The following is a 17,196-nucleotide window of genomic DNA, read 5'->3' as shown; positions in this document are numbered from 1 at the left end:
GAAGGGGCTCAGAAGACTGAAGGCGGCGGGGAGCTGGTGGGGATGGCAAAAATTGGTGCGAAGAGTGCTTGGAGTCAAGAAGGGCACCGGTGGGGGTGGCTAAACTCTCAAGCGGAAGAAGGGCGCCAACTCTCAGGAGAAGTGAAGCCTCAGGAGGGAAGGAGGGGGCTTAAATAAGCGACGGGGCCTGGCGCAGTTATGGTGGCGGATATCCCTAAGTCCATCAGTGCCCGCCACGTGTCCCACTCACCGCAGCGTAGGGCTGACCGCTGGCGGGACCATTATGGTGTGGTGCTTGGGACTACGCTCCGGTGGAAATTTTGAAAGGACCCTTCGGATCGCCCCAGTTGGAAAAAGGCTCTGGCACGCGCGCATTAAATACCAAAATATCTGAGGGCGATCGTGCACAGGATTCAAGGAGACAACTTCGACTGTGAAATTTTTTTGTACTTCCTCCATTCGAAACTCGAACTCAGAAGTAGGGAGACTGATGTTGGGTACAAAATACCCCAACAGCCGAAGTTCGCGCCAGGAGTGACCCTCTGGGGATTCTGCCAACTTCCAACCTTCAGCGACATCTTTCCGAACCTCTCTGGCGTCCGAGCCTTCGCAGCATTCTCGAGTTTTGCCGATGGATAAACCCCCACCAGCGTCGACCAGATTCTTCACGACAGACGGACTCCTATGAGAGCCGGACTTCGTCCCCGACTTCGACTACTGGAAGACTTCGTCCGGGCTCTTACGGGAGCCGGACTTCGTCCTGACTTCAATTACAGGAAGACTTCATCCAGACTCCTACGGGAGCCGGACTTCATCCCCGACTTCGACTACTGGAAGACTTCATCCGGACTCCTACGGGAGCCGGACTTCATCCCCGACTTCGACTACTGGAAGACCTCGTCTGGACTCCTACAGGAGCCGGACTTCATCTCCGACTTCTTCTACTACAAGTGAACTTCGTCCGGACTCCTACGGGAGCCGGACTTCGTCCCCGACTTCGACTACTGGAAGACTTCGTCCGGACTCCTATGGGAGTCCGACTTCATCTCCGACTTTGACTACTGTAAGTGAACTTCGTCCGAACTCCTATGGTAGCTGAACTTCATCCCCGACTTTTACTGCAAGTGAACTTCGTCCGGACTCCTATGGGAGCCGGACTTCATCCCCGACTTCGACTACTGGAAGACTTCATCTGGGCTCCTACGGGAGTCGGACTTCATCCTGACCTCAATTACAGGAAGACTTCGTATGGACTCCTACGGGAGCCGAACTTCGTCCCCGACTTCGACTACTGGAAGACTTCGTCCGAACTCCTACGGGAGCCGGACTTTATCTCCGACTTCTTCTACTGCAAGTGAACTTCATCCGGACTCCTACGGGAGCAGGACTTTGTCTCCAACTTTGACTACTGGAAGACTTCGTCCGGACTCCTACGGGAGCCGGACTTCGTCTCTGACTTCTTCTACTGTAAGTGAACTTCGTCCGGACTCCTACGGGAGTCGGACTTCATCCCCGACTTCTACTGCAAGTGAACTTCGTCCGGACTCCTACGGGAGCCGGACTTCATCCCCGACTTCGACTACTGGAAGACTTCGTTCGGACTCCTACGGGAGCCGGACTTCATCCCGACTTCGACTACTGGAAGACTTCGTCCGGACTCCTACGGGAGCCGAACTACGTCTCCGACTTCTTCTACTGTAAGTGAACTTCGTCCGGACTCCTACGGGAGCCGGACTTCATCCCCGACTTCTACTGCAAGTGAACTTCGTCCGGACTCCTATGGGAGCCGGACTTCATCCCTGACTTCGACTACTGGAAGACTTCGTCCGGGCTCCTATGGGAGCCGGACTTCATTTTGACTTCAATTAGAGGAAGACTTCGTCCGGACTCCTACGGGAGCCGAACTTTATCCCTGACTTCGACTACTGGAAGACTTTGTCCGGACTCCTACGGGAACCGGACTTCATCTCCGACTTCTTCTACTGCAAGTGAATTTCGTCCGGACTCCTACGGGAGTCGGACTTCATCCCCGACTTCGACTACTGGAAGACTTCGTCCGGACTCCTACGGGAGCCGGACTTCATCTCCGACTTCTTCTACTGTAAGTGAACTTCGTCCAGACTCCTATGGGAGTCGGACTTCATCCCTGACTTCTACTGCAACTGAACTTCGTCCGGACTCCTACGGGAGCCGGACTTCGTCCCCGACTTCGACTACTGGAAGACTTCGTCCGGGCTCCTACGGGAGCCAGACTTCATCCTGACTTCAATTACAGGAAGACTTCGTCCGGACTCCTATGGGAGCCGAACTTCATCCCCGACTTCGACTACTGGAAGACTTCGTCCGGACTCTTACGGGAGCCGGACTTCGTCCCTGACTTCGACTACTGGAAGACTTCATCCGGACTCCTACAGGAGTCAGACTTCGTCTCCGACTTCGACTACTGGAAGACTTCGTCCGAACTCTTACGGGAGCCAGACTTCATCCCCGACTTCGACTACTAGAAGACTTCGTTCGGACTCCTACGGGAGCCGGACTTCATCTCTGACTTTTTCTGCTGTAAGTGAACTTTGTCCGGACTCCTATGGGAGTAGGACTTCATCCCCGACTTCTACTGCAAGTGAACTTCGTCCGGACTCCTACGGGAGCCAGACTTCGTTCTCGACTTTGACTACAAGAAGGCTTCGCCCGGACTCCTACGGGAGCCGGACTTCATCCCCGACTCCGGCTGCAGGAAGCCTTCGTCCGGACTCCTGCGAAAATCGAACTTCGTCTACAGAAAGCCTCTGACTAGGCTCCTACAGCAAATAGCCCTCACCTATAGTACTAACGCTCAAGACACCCAATGATAAACGGCCCTCCAGCAACATCCGAGCTCCTTTCAGAGGGATAGCCGCCTCTCTCTGCCAGGCGCATCAACCGAGCTTCGACCGACAGGCCTGGACTCCCTGGCTGGCCGCAGTAACAGCCACGACTCTGGTCCACTTCCTGCAACAGATTTTGCATGGCTCCATCACTCCCTAACTGGCCGCAATAATGGCCATGATTCTGCTCCACCTCTTGCGATGGATTCTGCGCGGCTCCACCACTCCCTAACGAGTCGCGACAACGAACGCTGCTTCACTCTCCGCAACTAACTCCACGTGGCGAGCCATGGTAACAGCCACGACTCCCCCCATTACTCTTCATAATAAACTCTTTCTGGCCCCGAGCGGCTCACGACTAGGCGGTTACAAACATCGCTATCAATCCGTTGCACCCTCTACCTATAAAAAGGGGATCCCAAATACGTTATTCTCTAAGCTCTAATTTCTATCCCAAAACTCTGCTAAAATTTCTGTTCGAGCACTCCATTCTTGTTGAGGCAGAGAAATGACTTAAGCGTCGGAGGGTCTTGCCGGAGCAACCCCAACTCCGGTTTAGACTTCTTTTGCAGGTCCCGGTGGCGACCGTGACTCCCTCGACTCCAGTTTCTCCGACGCAGGTGGGTTTTTGCACCAACAGTTGTGAAAAATGATTTGCCTTGAAGCTATAGATCTGCATACAAAATGAATAAAAAACAACTTGCTGGATAGGCTCTAACTGAGCCCTCCAATGCTTAAGTCAGATTAGACTTTGGAAGAATAATAATAAAAAGAATATAATAGATAATTATAGTATAAAATATTATCCTATTCTGGTTGCCTCACTTCGACCTTCTCGAATTGGCCTTAAGATCAATCTTTAGGAGCTTTGCCTTTGGGAGCTCAGCTTATTAAAGCTCGACCTTCTTGGCCTTCTGATAAACTTGGCCTTCTCGGCCTTCTTGACCTTCTGAGGTCGGTTTTCTGATGGACTCAGTCTTCTCGACTTTTTTTGCCTTTTGATGAGTTTGGCTTGTTTGGCCTTCTGATGAGCTAGATTTTTTTGGCTTTCTGATGAGTTTGACCTTCTTAGTTAGAGCTATCAAGACGGACTGACCCACCCCAACCCACCCCAATCTGCCTCTAAATGGGGTGGGGCAGGGCAGGCTAGCCAGTTTAACTGGTGGGTTGACAAAATCCCAATCCAATCCGACCCGTCATGGGCTGCGGGTTAAACGGGCCAACCTACCAAATTTTAAAAAAAAAACCTATAAATAGCAAGGGCGGAGGAGCCCATCGGGGTGGAGGGGCCAGAAGGGAGAGAGGGTGGAGGAGCCCACCGGGGAGTGGGGAAGGGGGGACAGGGGGATGTGAGCGCATTGGCTGTGGAGGGCATCATGGGGAAGGGGCACGGAGGGTGGGGTGCAGATGTCGGGGTGGGGGGCAGGGTGTGTGCGGCTGCGGGAGAAGTCGCGGCCTCCTCAGGGAAGATCGAGCGGTCGGAAACCCTAAGGAGCGGCAATAGGAAGGGGTCGGGAGGGCTGCAACCTGCGATAAGGAAAATAGAGGTGCTTGTCGTTTAGATGGTGCTGTTGATGGTGGCTATCATGGTCCGACCGGTGTTGCCAGGGTGGCGACTACGGTGGTGGAGGAGGAAGCAGCGAGGGAAGGGAGGGTGGTGGAGATGGTGATAGGGGTGGGAGTAGTAACTAGGGTCGAGGTACTGGGAAGGGAGAGGTGGGGGATCATACCTGGATCGACTAGCGATGTGGGGATGGTCCGACGGTTCCATAGTCACCATCGAGGGGTGGATCCCTTCGTTGAGGAGAGCTCCAAGGGCTCGCTCGATCGCTGCCATGAGGAGGAGGAAAGGAGAGGACTTGGCATTTGGAGGGGCCAACTCGCGGGGGACTTGGGATAAGGTAATTTCGATACTAAAAAAAGAAAAAGACAGACCAGCCTGCCCCGACCCACCCCGACCCAAATGGGACGGATCATTTAACCCACTTGTCAAATGAATTGCTAAAATATGAACCCAACCTATCCCATTTACATGATGGGGTGGACCAACCCAATAGGTTCAATCCAAATTGACAGCTCTATCTCAGCTTTCTAATCAGCTTGGCTTGTTCGGCCTTTTGATGAGCTAGGTCTTCTTGGTCTTTCGATGAGCTAGGCCTTTTTGGCCTTCTGATGAGTTTGAGCTTCTCGGTCTTCTGATAAGCTAGGTCTTTTCGGCTTTTTGATGAGTTTAACCTTCTCAGCTGTCTCGACCTTTTCGGCCTTCTCAGCTGTCTCGACCTTTTCGACCTTCTCAGCCTTCTTGGCCTTCTTGAGCTTAGATGCTTACAAACTCATGGTCCTGTGAAAAGAAAGAAAAGTAAAATGATCGATTAGGGTTTTAGAGCCTCTCACCATAAGAGCTTCGAGTTCCGTGAGTTTCTTCTTTTTTTTTTTTCAGCCCCCTCCCATTTTGGAGCTTCTTGGCCCTGTTTATATAGGTGTGGAGTAAAGATCCATTATAGCCGAAGAGAAAACTCAAGAGACGAGACATAGCTCCCTCATTATGATCCATCACCTTCTTTCTTTATTTAAATTTAAATCTATCATAATATCTTTTTATTTATAGATTTTTTTTAATTACAAAGTTGTAACTGTCCAAAATTCAAATCTCTACAAAATTATTGGTCATATATCAATCAATGATAAGCAGACTGATTTATATACCATATCAGTATTAATGTAGTATTAAGTCAGCTCTAATTGTAACGCTTTTCCTTGCTTTACTATTCATTAGCCTAAATGTATTCATTGGAGGCCACACCATGGAAAGGGACTTTTAGATTAATATTATGTGGTAGCTGTGGGAGATCCACGGAAGTTGTTTGTCTTTAGTACTTCACCAGTTTCAAGGGTAGGCATCTTTCATTGGGTAGTATAAGTGTTTAACAGCTCCTTGAATGCGAGGAATCTACTCTAATAAAAAGAGTGGAAAGAATTTACTAGTTTAGAGCCATACGATTCTAAGGCTGAGACTGGACCCTGTTATTCATGATTAGCCAATTCGAAGTTGGTTGAGCCGGTAAATAAGCTGAACAAAAAACATTAGATTTGAGCCAAGATTGTGTTGCATTGATACAAGAGATATGTATTTATTTTCTGCTCTTGTGCAGCGAAAAAAAATGGAATCTGTTTGAGCCGAGCTCAAGCAACTTAATGCTTGGCTTGATGTAGCTTGATACAAGTAATATGTATTTATTTCCATCTCTTACCCAACAAAACAAAATAAAAAAGTTGATATTAAGAGCTATGTAATTATTTTCTGTTCTCATTATTGAAAAAAAACAAGAAAAGAAAAAATCTTTCTGAGCCTAGCCAGTACAGCTTTACCTTAGCATAGTTTGGTAAAAGAGACGTATTTATTTTTGGAGAAAAGAAAAAAGAAAGTCTCTTTTTTATGCCGAGCTTTAGCAGGATAGTGTTGGCTTGGCATAGATTGATACAAGATATAATTTATTTTCTGCTTTTCCTAACATAAAAAGAAAAGAAAATAACTGTCTTTTGAGCCGAGCCTAAGCAGCTTGATTCTTGGCTTGGCGTAGCTTGTCTGTAGGTGGATACTATGCAATTTTATATATCGTTCCTTCCTCATCAAAAGTATAACGTACCCTCGCGTGCAGAAGATAAAGAGAGATCCATTGGCCTGAGGCACATCAATATTATCTCTCCTCTGGGGACCAGTTCTATCTGCGAGCAATGGCTGAGGATGGAAGGACGAAGAAGAACAAGAAAAAGCAGGGAGGTCTCCGGACCATGCCATTTATACTAGGTAATCTATATGCACTAATAATGCCATTATAATACAATTATATGTTGGACTTGCTATGAATTACACCAGTTTCTTGGTTTGTTCTGTTTTTTCTGGTCTTTATTTCTCTGGTTTGTTGAGTTGGATGACAATTTTGCTGTCCTGAGATCTCTTATTTGGATTTCAATTCCATCAACTTAATGATCTGCTACTAAAACTCCTTTTTTTTTTTTTGGTGAACAAAATCTATTATTTTTTGGGATGAACAATTCGTAATGGGTGAATGAGATTTCTCATGCCATCTCGCCCATTATTGTTTCCTTCCATCAGCAATGGTGACTTTTGTCACATTGCACTCGCTGCTAATTTTCCTGGTAGTTTGCCTCTAGTTATGTTGGCCTTTTCTGCTGCTTTTACTGGTATTTTGGGTATTGGGTTTGGTTATTTCGGTTTTTTAGCTTTGCATTACAACTCTAAGGAATTACAGAGAAGCTCTAATTTCTTGTTTCGTATAGAATTTAGAACTAAAATTCACTGTCTTCTATCACTAGAGTTGGCATCCCTCGGTTGGATTTAATCCCCCCTCTCACCTCAACTGCTTGCACTTAGAATAAAAGATTTTCTTAAAAAGAAAAAAAACAAATCATCACTATAAATCCTTGGAAAGTAATTTTAAGTATTGTGGCATATCTTCCTAACTGGAACTCATGGGGACCTTGAAGTAGTATTTCCCATCAGCAGAAGAAGAAAAGAAAGGGGAAAAAAGGAAGAAAAACATTTGCATCATTTGCTCTCCCTTGCCTTTTCACCGGATAGGATGAATTAGAGACAGCTTCACTGTCCGATATCTGTTGATTAAGAGAATATTCCACCTCAGCTAATTCGAATTAGTAGGCTCGTTCCATTGTTCGATGCATTGAATCACCTACCAAACTACTGAAAAATGGACCTGTTCTCAACTTCTACGAAGGTTCCCTTGCTGGTACTAATGCTTTTTCCATTGGTTCATCATTTAGTATTGGCAGTGCATGTTTCTCAGTCAGCTCTTACTTCTCTGCAGCAAATGAATTCTGCGATCGATTCGCCACCACCGGATTCAATTCCAATATGATCACATACTTAATTCAGGAGCTCCGCATGCCTATGGTTCAGGCCTCTAACGCCGTTACAAACTTCAACGGCACCTCGAGCTTTACACCGATCATCGGTGGTCTGATTGCCGACTCCTTCGCAGGACGTTTCTGGACCATAACTGTTGGATCCGTTATCTTCCTGTTCGGAATGATTGGCCTCACCATATCAGCAGTCCTCCCAGGGCTCCGCCCCACACCCTGCTCTCCTCACAAATCAAAATGCAAAGAGGCATCCTCAAGGCAGCTATTGGTTCTCTACTTGTGTCTCCTCTTCACATCCATCGGCTCTGGTGGCATCCGGCCTTGCGTCATGGCCTTTGGGGCTGATCAGTTCGACCTTCATCGTCCCCGACATGCCGCTCGAAGAAAGTGGAACTTCTTCAACCTCTACTTCTTTTGCATGGCGATGGCTTTGCTTTTGGCATTGACAGTGGTGGTGTACGTCCAGGAGAATGTAGGCTGGGGATGGGGCTTCGGCATCCCTGCCATTGCCATGTTCTTCTCTGTGGTGGCCTTTGTGATAGGCTATCCCCTTTATATTAGGATGAAGCCTGGGGGAAGTCCATTGGTCAGGTTGACCCAAGTCTGGTGGCTGCCTTCAGGAAGAGGAAGGTTGTCAAGCCTGATGACCCAAGTCCCTCTACGAGAACAAGGAGCTGGATGCTGGTATCTCCACCGCTGGAAGGCTACTCCACACCAACCAGCTAGTGTAAGCCCAATAACCTTAGCCTGCCCTGTACAATAGAAGAATCATAATTACAAGGTTTTTATTTGCGGAAGAACATATCTTGCAATCTCGTATATATTCATCTTTCTTACATATATGCAGAAATTTCAGGAAACAAAGTTACATAGTATACCAAATTTAACTGCTCATTTCAAGTGAAGAATATCTTCCTTTTTTCTAAAAAAATGGACAATATTGATGAACATAAAAAGGATCACGTATTTTCAAATTACTTCCCTTTAATATTATGAATAACGGGGTAAAATTTGTTAAATGAATGCTGATCCTGTGGTTTTTCTTTGAGGGAAAAAAACAAAATCTTATATGTCGGTAATCTTTCTAATGCTTCTTTAAAAAGAAAATCTAATTGTTGATGGCAACATCTTGAAGAACAACTAGAAATTCTTGAGAAAACAAAACAGTTGCATGAAAGAAATAGCCATCCATCCATATCATTGCTTAATTAATTGTTAGTTACTGACATATAGGTTCTTGGATCGAGCTGCCATCATGGTGGAAGGTGATACGCTAAGCTCAGGCCAGCCAAGGCTTTGGAGATTATCGACAGTCCACCGAGTTGAGGAGCTTAAATCAATCATCAGAATGATCCCCATTTGGGCTGTTGGAATCCTACTTGTAACTGCAAACTCACACAACCACTCATTTGCAATACAACAAGCAAGGTCGATGGACCGCCACCTCACCGCCCGATTCCAGATCCCCCAGCATCTATGAACATCTTCTCTGCCCTATCCATGCTTCTCGGCCTAGCTTTCTACGACCGAGTGTTCGTTCCAGTTGCCTGTCGATTCACCAAGAGGCCGTCAGGGATTACATACCTGCAACGCATGGGCATTGGCCTGGCCATTGCTATATTTGCTACCGTGGCTGCAGCTCTTGTTGAAATCAAGCGAAAGGCAGTCGCCTCTGATCATGGGTTGTTAGACAAGCAAAAGGTGACCGTGCCAATCAGTGTCTTCTGGTTGATGCCTCAGTTTGCTATTCATGGGCTGGCTGAAGCCTTCATGTCGGTGGGACATATGGAGTTTCTCTATGATCAAGCTCCAGAGAGCATGAGAAGCACAGCGGCAGCTCTATACTGGCTTGCTGTATCAATTGGGAACTATATGGGAACTTTGTTGGTGATTCTAGTTCACAATTTTACTGAAAAGAAGGGAGATTGGCTCCAGAACAACATCAATAGGGGAAAGTTGGATTACTATTACTGGCTTGTGTCTGGATTACAAGTGCTCAATCTTGGATACTATATCATTTGTGCGAAGTTCTATACTTTTAAGCCGCTGGAAGTGGCGAAGGCTGAAAATCCTTCCAAGGTTGTGGATGACGAAGGCAGTGTTCGAGAGGCGGAACTCACAATTGTAGTGGCTAGAGATGCCAAGGATGCAGGCAGTTCGGCACAGCTGTAGATATTCTGACCCTCCATGGGTGAACCTCATTGTTAATGCTAGTATAAATTCTGTCAACATTACAAGTAGAGTAGTAATAAGTCTTATTCATCATGATTTTCTTTCATTGCACAAGATGAAGTGGTGCTATTTGCTATGTTCTCTATTCTTAGTTGTTCAAGACCTTAATCTTCGAACTCGTGTTATGGGGACTGTCCGATTATCCTATCCCGCCTTCCCCCCCCCGGGTCCCTACTGAATGCCCACTAATGACCAGGCTAAGCGAGACCATGCCAGAGCATCAGGGAAAGATTCGGACACCCAAGACTAGACACTATGGCATTGGCCTCTGCCCAATCCCCATCTTGGCCTGTCACCAACTCTGAGGTCAGGACCCGACCGATGACGCGGAGTGGCATCTCGCATGTCATGCAACCTCTAGCACATCTCGGGGGCAATCTCGATCCCACCCCGGCCTCATGCCATCGGCCTGCCCTACGGCCCTTAGAATTCTCCAGCAACTTTTGGGATGTGGGTACAATCTATAGCTGACACCCATGACTAACAATTCTGATTACGAGATAGTGGGTGAATCCTAACAGCCTATCAGATCATGACTTCACAGGCTTTGTTGCCCTACTGGATTCCAGCAGCTCGTTAGATAGTGGCCTAGCAGGCTCTAATGGCCTATGAGGTTCCAGTATAACAGTCTATCACTTTATCTCTATATAATCTAATTAGATAGCAAATAACTTTGATCAAATCCTAATCAAATCAAAAATTAATTGAGCTCAAGTCCTGATCATATCAGAAATTGAACATCCTTAGCGATTAGGTCATCTCATAACCTAATCGGTCAAACCAAATTGAATCCTATTCAATTAGATTCGATCCAAACCTTAATATTCAATCAAATTGAATTAATTAGCAATCTAATTACTAATCAATCCTCCCATAATTCATCAATAATTAGCGAATTGATTTATTACAACTTTTGCATTGGGTTAATCATCAATTGAATTGACTATTTTATCCTAGAATGATTCTTAATCATTGATCAACCATATGATCAGTCAGAAACTTCTTTTGAGTGTGACCTCATAAGTTCGAATCTAAATCGATAGTATGAAAATAATCTTTCTATCCAATCAAAGTGACCATCTAGCAATGATATCCGATATCTGGATAGATCGAAAGATTGCAAAGCATCATTCAAGAATCTATTCCCATATGGTTATCGTATAATTCATCCTTTTGATCCAAATGCTCAAGGTGACCTAGGATTTAATTATCAATCCTAATATGGTCATCCACATTGTATTTCAATATTCAAAATCTATAACATGGATTACCCCAGCTAAGATTTTACTGAATTGAAACACACTGATACATTAACTCCTACTTATTCGGATGAATCAAGTCTATCTTGACTCACACACCAACTTCGCAAGTACTTGACTATGCTTAAAATTTTTTTATCACTAAATTAAAAATTCAGATAGTCCGACACCAAAGCATAGTGAGTTGCTTGCAAGTCACTGTGGTGATCTCAGATCGGAGGGACATTTATACCCATATCCTTTGCGAGCTACTCTTGACAGCAGAGTGCTCAGCAATTGATCACGTTTAGAGAGATGTACTCCTATGTCTCACTTGCATGCCATGCCAGTGTCTCCACACTCCTTGGTTAAGAGGACAACCAACATATATAGCACACAACGATCTATACTTGATATAGCTACCGTCCTAATAATAGTATATCATTTGATCATGAACTTAAGGTTTAAGGACTAAATGATATATCCTCCTATATCGAATCAAATAGTCCTAAAGGCTTCATCACATAACAGGAGTTCAAAATGAGATGTACATAGTGATAAAAAAATTAAATAATATTTATTAATTTAATAATTCATATATAATTACAATGATAAGCACAACTGTCAACAAGCTGACAATTGACTTTGAAACATAATTTCCAACAACTCCCGCTTGAACTAAAGCCAATCGATACAGTATCGTATACCCATCTTTGATTTGTAGTCTTCAAACTCTTTGACGTCGAGGGCTTTAGTAAATTGGTTGGCCAGGTTCTCCTTTTCGTCAATCTTCTGAAGCTCGATGTTACCTCGATTCACGATCTCTCAGACAAAGTGGTAGCGATGCAGAATATGCTTGGTCCACTGATGTGACTTTGGTTCCTTCACTTGAGCAATGGCACCAGTACTGTTGTAGTATAACAAGATGGGGCCATCAAGGGAGGGTGCCAATCTGAGCTTGTTGATGAACTTTGGTAACCACACAGCTTCCTTCATAGTATCGGATGCCGCAATATATTTCATCTCACAAGTTAAGTCGGCCACAGTGTGCTACTTAAAATTTTTTCAGCAGATTGCTTCACCGTTCAGGGTATAAATATATCCTGATATGCTCTTACTATCATCATGATCCGACTGAAAACTGGAGTTTGTAAACCCCACAAATTTTAAGTCAGATTCTTCATAGATAAGCCATTGATCCTTAGTATTTTTTAAATACTTAAGGATGATCTTTACGACCTTCGAGTGATTCTCATCTGGATCAGACTGATATCGGCTCACTACTCCTAATGAGTATGCCACGTTCGGTTGCATACATGTCATGGCATAGATAATAGATCCCACTGTCGAAGCATATGGAATTCTACTCATATGCTCTCTCTTTTAAGGAGTTGTCGGACAATCACTCTTCGAGAGAGAAATTCTTTAGCCTATCGGAAGATAGCTTTTCTTGAAATTCTTCATGCTGAATCTTTTCAGCACAGTATCAATATATGTCAACTGGGATAATCCAAGCAATTTTTTAGATCTATCTCTATAGATCTTCATCCCAAGGATGAAGGATGCTTCTCCCAAGTCTTTCATGGAGAACTATGATGACAATCAAACTTTTATTCCCTGTAATATAGGGATGTCATTCCTGATTAAGAGAATGTCATCGACATACAAAACAAGAAATACTATCACAGAGTTATTAACCCATTTGTATATGCAGGGTTCCTCTCCATTCTTAATGAAGCCATACATTCTGATCATTTTATCAAAATGCATGTTCCAACTCCGAGATGCCTACTTAAGTTCATAGATGGACCTTTGAAGCTTGCACACCTTAGACTCATCTGTGGATATAAAATCTTTAGGTTATATCATATACACCTCTTCTTCTAGCTCTTCATTTAGGAAAGCTATTTTCACATTCATTTGCCAGATTTTATAGTCCAGATGTGCTGCTATCGCAAGCATAATCTGAATAGACTTGAGCATTGCCACAGAAAAAAATATCTCATCATAGTCAATACCATAATGCTGATGGTAACTCTTGGCAACCAAACGGGTTTCATAAGTCTCCACTTTTTCATCTGCACCCCTCTTCTTTTTGAAGATCCACTTACACCTTATGGGTTTTATCCTTTCAGGTGGGTCAATCAATGTCCATACATTATTGATTTTCATAGACTCCATTTCAGATTTTATGGCTTCCAGCCACTTATCAAAGTCAAACCTCTGCATCGCATCCATATAGGTGATCGGATCCTCATTATTCTCATCGAGTTCAACTGGATCCCCATCCTGGACTAAAAAATCATAGTATCTATCTGGTTGACGTAATATTCTATCGGATCTCCTTAAAGATGTTTCTACAATAGGTTCTAAATTTGATCTAATCAAGTTCGACTCTATGAATTTATTAGATTGTGTCGGTTTTTCTACCGATCGAACTTCATCAAATTCAATCTTTGAGGTATTAGTTTTTTCACCAAAGAACTCCTTTTCTAAAAAGACTTTTCTATTGCTGACGAACACCTTCTGTTCATTAGCAAGATAAAAATAATATTCTTTGGTCTCTTTTGGGTACCCTACAGATAGACATTTGTCAGACCTAAATCCAAGCTTGTCAGTTTTCAAACGTTTGACATAAGTCGAACATTTTCAAACCCTAAGGTGAAAGAGTACTGGCTTACGCCCTGTTCACATCTAATGTAGTGTTTTACTTATAGACTTACTCAAAATTTTATTTAAAATATAACAAGCTGACTCGAGTACGTATCTCCAAAAAGAAATCGACAGACTTGCAAAGTCCATCATGGACCGAACCATATCTAACAAGATTTGATTCCTCTTTTTTGATACACCATTATGCTGTGGTGTTCCAAGAGAGTTTCATTATGAGAGAATCATATTCTCTTCTAAGTATGTCAGAAACTCACTGGAGAAGTATTCTCCTCCTCAATTGGATCAAAGAGTTTTCATATTCTTTTCAGTTTGTTTCTCTACTTTATTATAGAATTGTTTGAATATTTCAAATGATTCTGACTTATGTGTCATTAGTAGATGTGTCCATACCTCGATAGATCATTTGTAAATATAATGAAATAATAATATCCACCTCTGGTACTAGTGTTCATTGGTCCACATACATCAGTATGTATTAGACCTAGAACTTCACTAGCTCGCTCACTTTTTTCAGTAAAAGGTGATTTGGTCATTTTTCTAAGAAGATAGGACTCATAGGTTGAGAGTGATTCACAATCACTGACTTCAAAGATTTTCTCTTATGTCAACCTATTTATTCTATTCTTGTTAATATGACCTAACCTACAATGTCAAAGGTAGATATCGAAGACATCACTAATTCTAGGATATTTGTTGGATGTGTACATTACACTAACAGAATGCGATAATATGTAAATACCATTGTTCAGCTGTCCATTCATCACATTAACACCATTCATAATGATATTAAAATTATTTTTTTATTAAAATTTTATAACCATACATGGCCAAAAGGATTACAGAAATAATATTCAATAAAAAAGAAGGATAAAAGTGATATTTACTTAGAACAATTATATTAGACTTGAATACAAGCTTAATAGTCCCTAACGCTAGAACTGAAAATGATCTTCCATCTCTAACATTAAGGGACCTTTTGTTGGGAATAGTATCCCAAAGTCAATCATCAGTCTGTTGACGGTTGTGCTTATTTTTGTATATGTACATGAATTATAAATTAATAAAAATTATTTTGATATTTTTTATCACAAAATATTTCATCTTCTAATGAACTCCTATGTTGTGGTGAAGTTCTTAGGACTATTTAGACTCGACAAAGGAGGATTTGTCGTTTAGTCCTTAAATCTGTTCGCGACCAAATGATACGTTGTTACCAAGGACGACAATATTTATCAAGCATAGGTCGTTGTGTGCCATATAGGTTGGTTGTCCTCTTAACCAATGAGTGTGGAGACACTAGTATGGCATACAGGTGAGATGTAACGGTACATCTGCATTGAACATGACCGACTCCGGAGCTATTTCTGCTGTCAAGATTTGCTCTAATGAAATATGAATATAAATGTCTCTCTGACCTGAGACTGCCACAGTGACTTGCAAGCAACTCACTGCACTTAGGCACTGGACTACCGAAATTTCTAATTCAATGACGGAAGGCTACTGGGTGTAGTCAAGTACTTGACTTGTCGGTGCGTGTGTCAAGATGGGATTGACCACTCCAATTCAGGAGCTGTATACAGTCGTGTTTCAATTTAGCAAAATCTTGGCCAAGGTAGTCTTTGTGAGGAGTCACAGGACTGTTTGAGTTGAGCACGATTCGGATGATCTAATCAGGGTTGACAGTTTAACCCTGAGTCGTCCTAAACACAGTGGTCAAAAGGATGAATTATACAGTAACCATATTCACGTAGGTTTTGAGTGTTGCGATTGTGACTATTCGACCTATCCGATCATCGGATACCATTGCTAGATGGTCACTTCGATTAGTACAGGAATTGATTCTTGTGCTACCAGCTTAGGTTCGAACCTGCGCGGTCACACACATTAGAGATTCCTATCTGATCTGATGGCTGATGAAGAGTCCTAATGCTTGTGGACTATGAGTCCTATGTGTCTAGGACTCTGTGATCAAGAATCAAGATTCTCTGATCACGAGTCCCACACATTTTGGGTACCGGGGTCAAGAGTCCCACTGGTTTGGGACTCTTCGATCAGGGTTACATATCGATGAATTCTGATGTCCGATTACCTATCGGATTTGGACTCAATATTTATGAGAGGTTTAATTAATGATTTGATCACCAATTAACTAAATTTGATTGAGTAATTATTTTTGAATCAAGTCCAATTGAATTGGATTCAGTTGGGTTTGACCCGATTAGGTTAAGAGTTGACCTAATCGTCGAGATGGTTTGGTCCCTGATTTGATCAGGGGTTGGGCTTAATCAATTTTTGATTTGATTAAAATTTTATTGAGCCTAATTAAGCCTAATTAAGTTGGATTTAAATTAGTCTAATTGGGCCTAACTTATTTGGTTCAATTAGGTTGGTTTAAATAATGAAACCACCTTAACCCATTCTCCCTGCGCCACCTCACTTCCATTGCGCCCATTTGAATTCACGAGAAGGAAGTTCTCAAAAATTTTTTCTCATGCAAAGCCCTCCTCATGCCCTACCTTAATGCACCAAATGAGTGGATAAGGATGATTGGTTGGCCATTCAAATTCAAAATAAAGTTTGAATTTGAATGAGCAACCAATCTTAGCGCCTTGACCTTATCCTCTTTTAGCACCCCATTTATTACATGAGAAAATGTTTCTTATGAAATCACTCACGCACAAATTAAGCCACACCCTCCTCTTCTCATGCCCTTAGTGGATAGGGATAAATTGGTTTCCATTTGAATTCAAAATTTGATTTGAATTTAAATGTGCAATTACTCATCTTTATCCTCTCACGTGGATAAGACGTTTGACATTGTTTCAAAAGGAGGAGAAGAGTGGGGCATGTGCAAGAAAAATTTTGGATAGAAAATTTAGGCATGAGGAATCCTTGTGTGGAAGGTGAAGGTCTATATCCTTCCAAAAGAAAAAGAAAGAAAAGAAAGAAAAGAAAGAAAAAGTGTGCGCAGGATTTCAGTGAGTTCTTCAGGGTTTCAGTCTGGAGTTCGAGAAGTGAGAAGGTGAGCTACGAGTGTCATGAGCCCACCAAATTTCAGAGAGATCTTCAACATCCTCTCAAACACGTCTGCTGATGATCTGGAGCATCCAAAAAATTGACAGACATCGATCGAAGGAGTTCGATCAGCATCGACCGTCGAAAGGGCTCTACAACGAGCTAGCACTCGTAAGGAGTCGATCAGATTGGGAGCTTTATGTAGATGATCCGTAGAGGCCAGATATACTATGTGGCTGCATCGTGATAATCAGACTCTTCCGACGGTGATC

The 17,196-nt window shown here is 43.2% G+C and overlaps 1 protein-coding gene across 1 annotated transcript; it reads left to right on the top strand.

Moving 5' to 3' along the window:
* The first annotated feature begins 6,505 nt into the window (after nucleotides 1-6,505).
* On the top strand, nucleotides 6,506-10,031 carry LOC105036018 (protein NRT1/ PTR FAMILY 3.1). The gene is given in 6 exon segments (XM_010911754.3): nucleotides 6,506-6,672; nucleotides 7,712-8,368; nucleotides 8,371-8,418; nucleotides 8,421-8,493; nucleotides 9,000-9,232; nucleotides 9,235-10,031. Coding segments are annotated over 6 exon segments (1,788 nt in total). The 5' UTR covers nucleotides 6,506-6,599; the 3' UTR covers nucleotides 9,939-10,031.
* The last annotated feature ends 7,165 nt before the right edge of the window (nucleotides 10,032-17,196 follow it).

This window comes from Elaeis guineensis, chromosome 1 (assembly GCF_000442705.2).
Source record: "Elaeis guineensis isolate ETL-2024a chromosome 1, EG11, whole genome shotgun sequence".
Classification (NCBI taxonomy): domain Eukaryota; kingdom Viridiplantae; phylum Streptophyta; class Magnoliopsida; order Arecales; family Arecaceae; genus Elaeis; species Elaeis guineensis.
The sequence above is the reverse complement of the archived record's forward strand: the minus strand, read 5'-3'. Positions and strand labels throughout refer to the sequence as shown.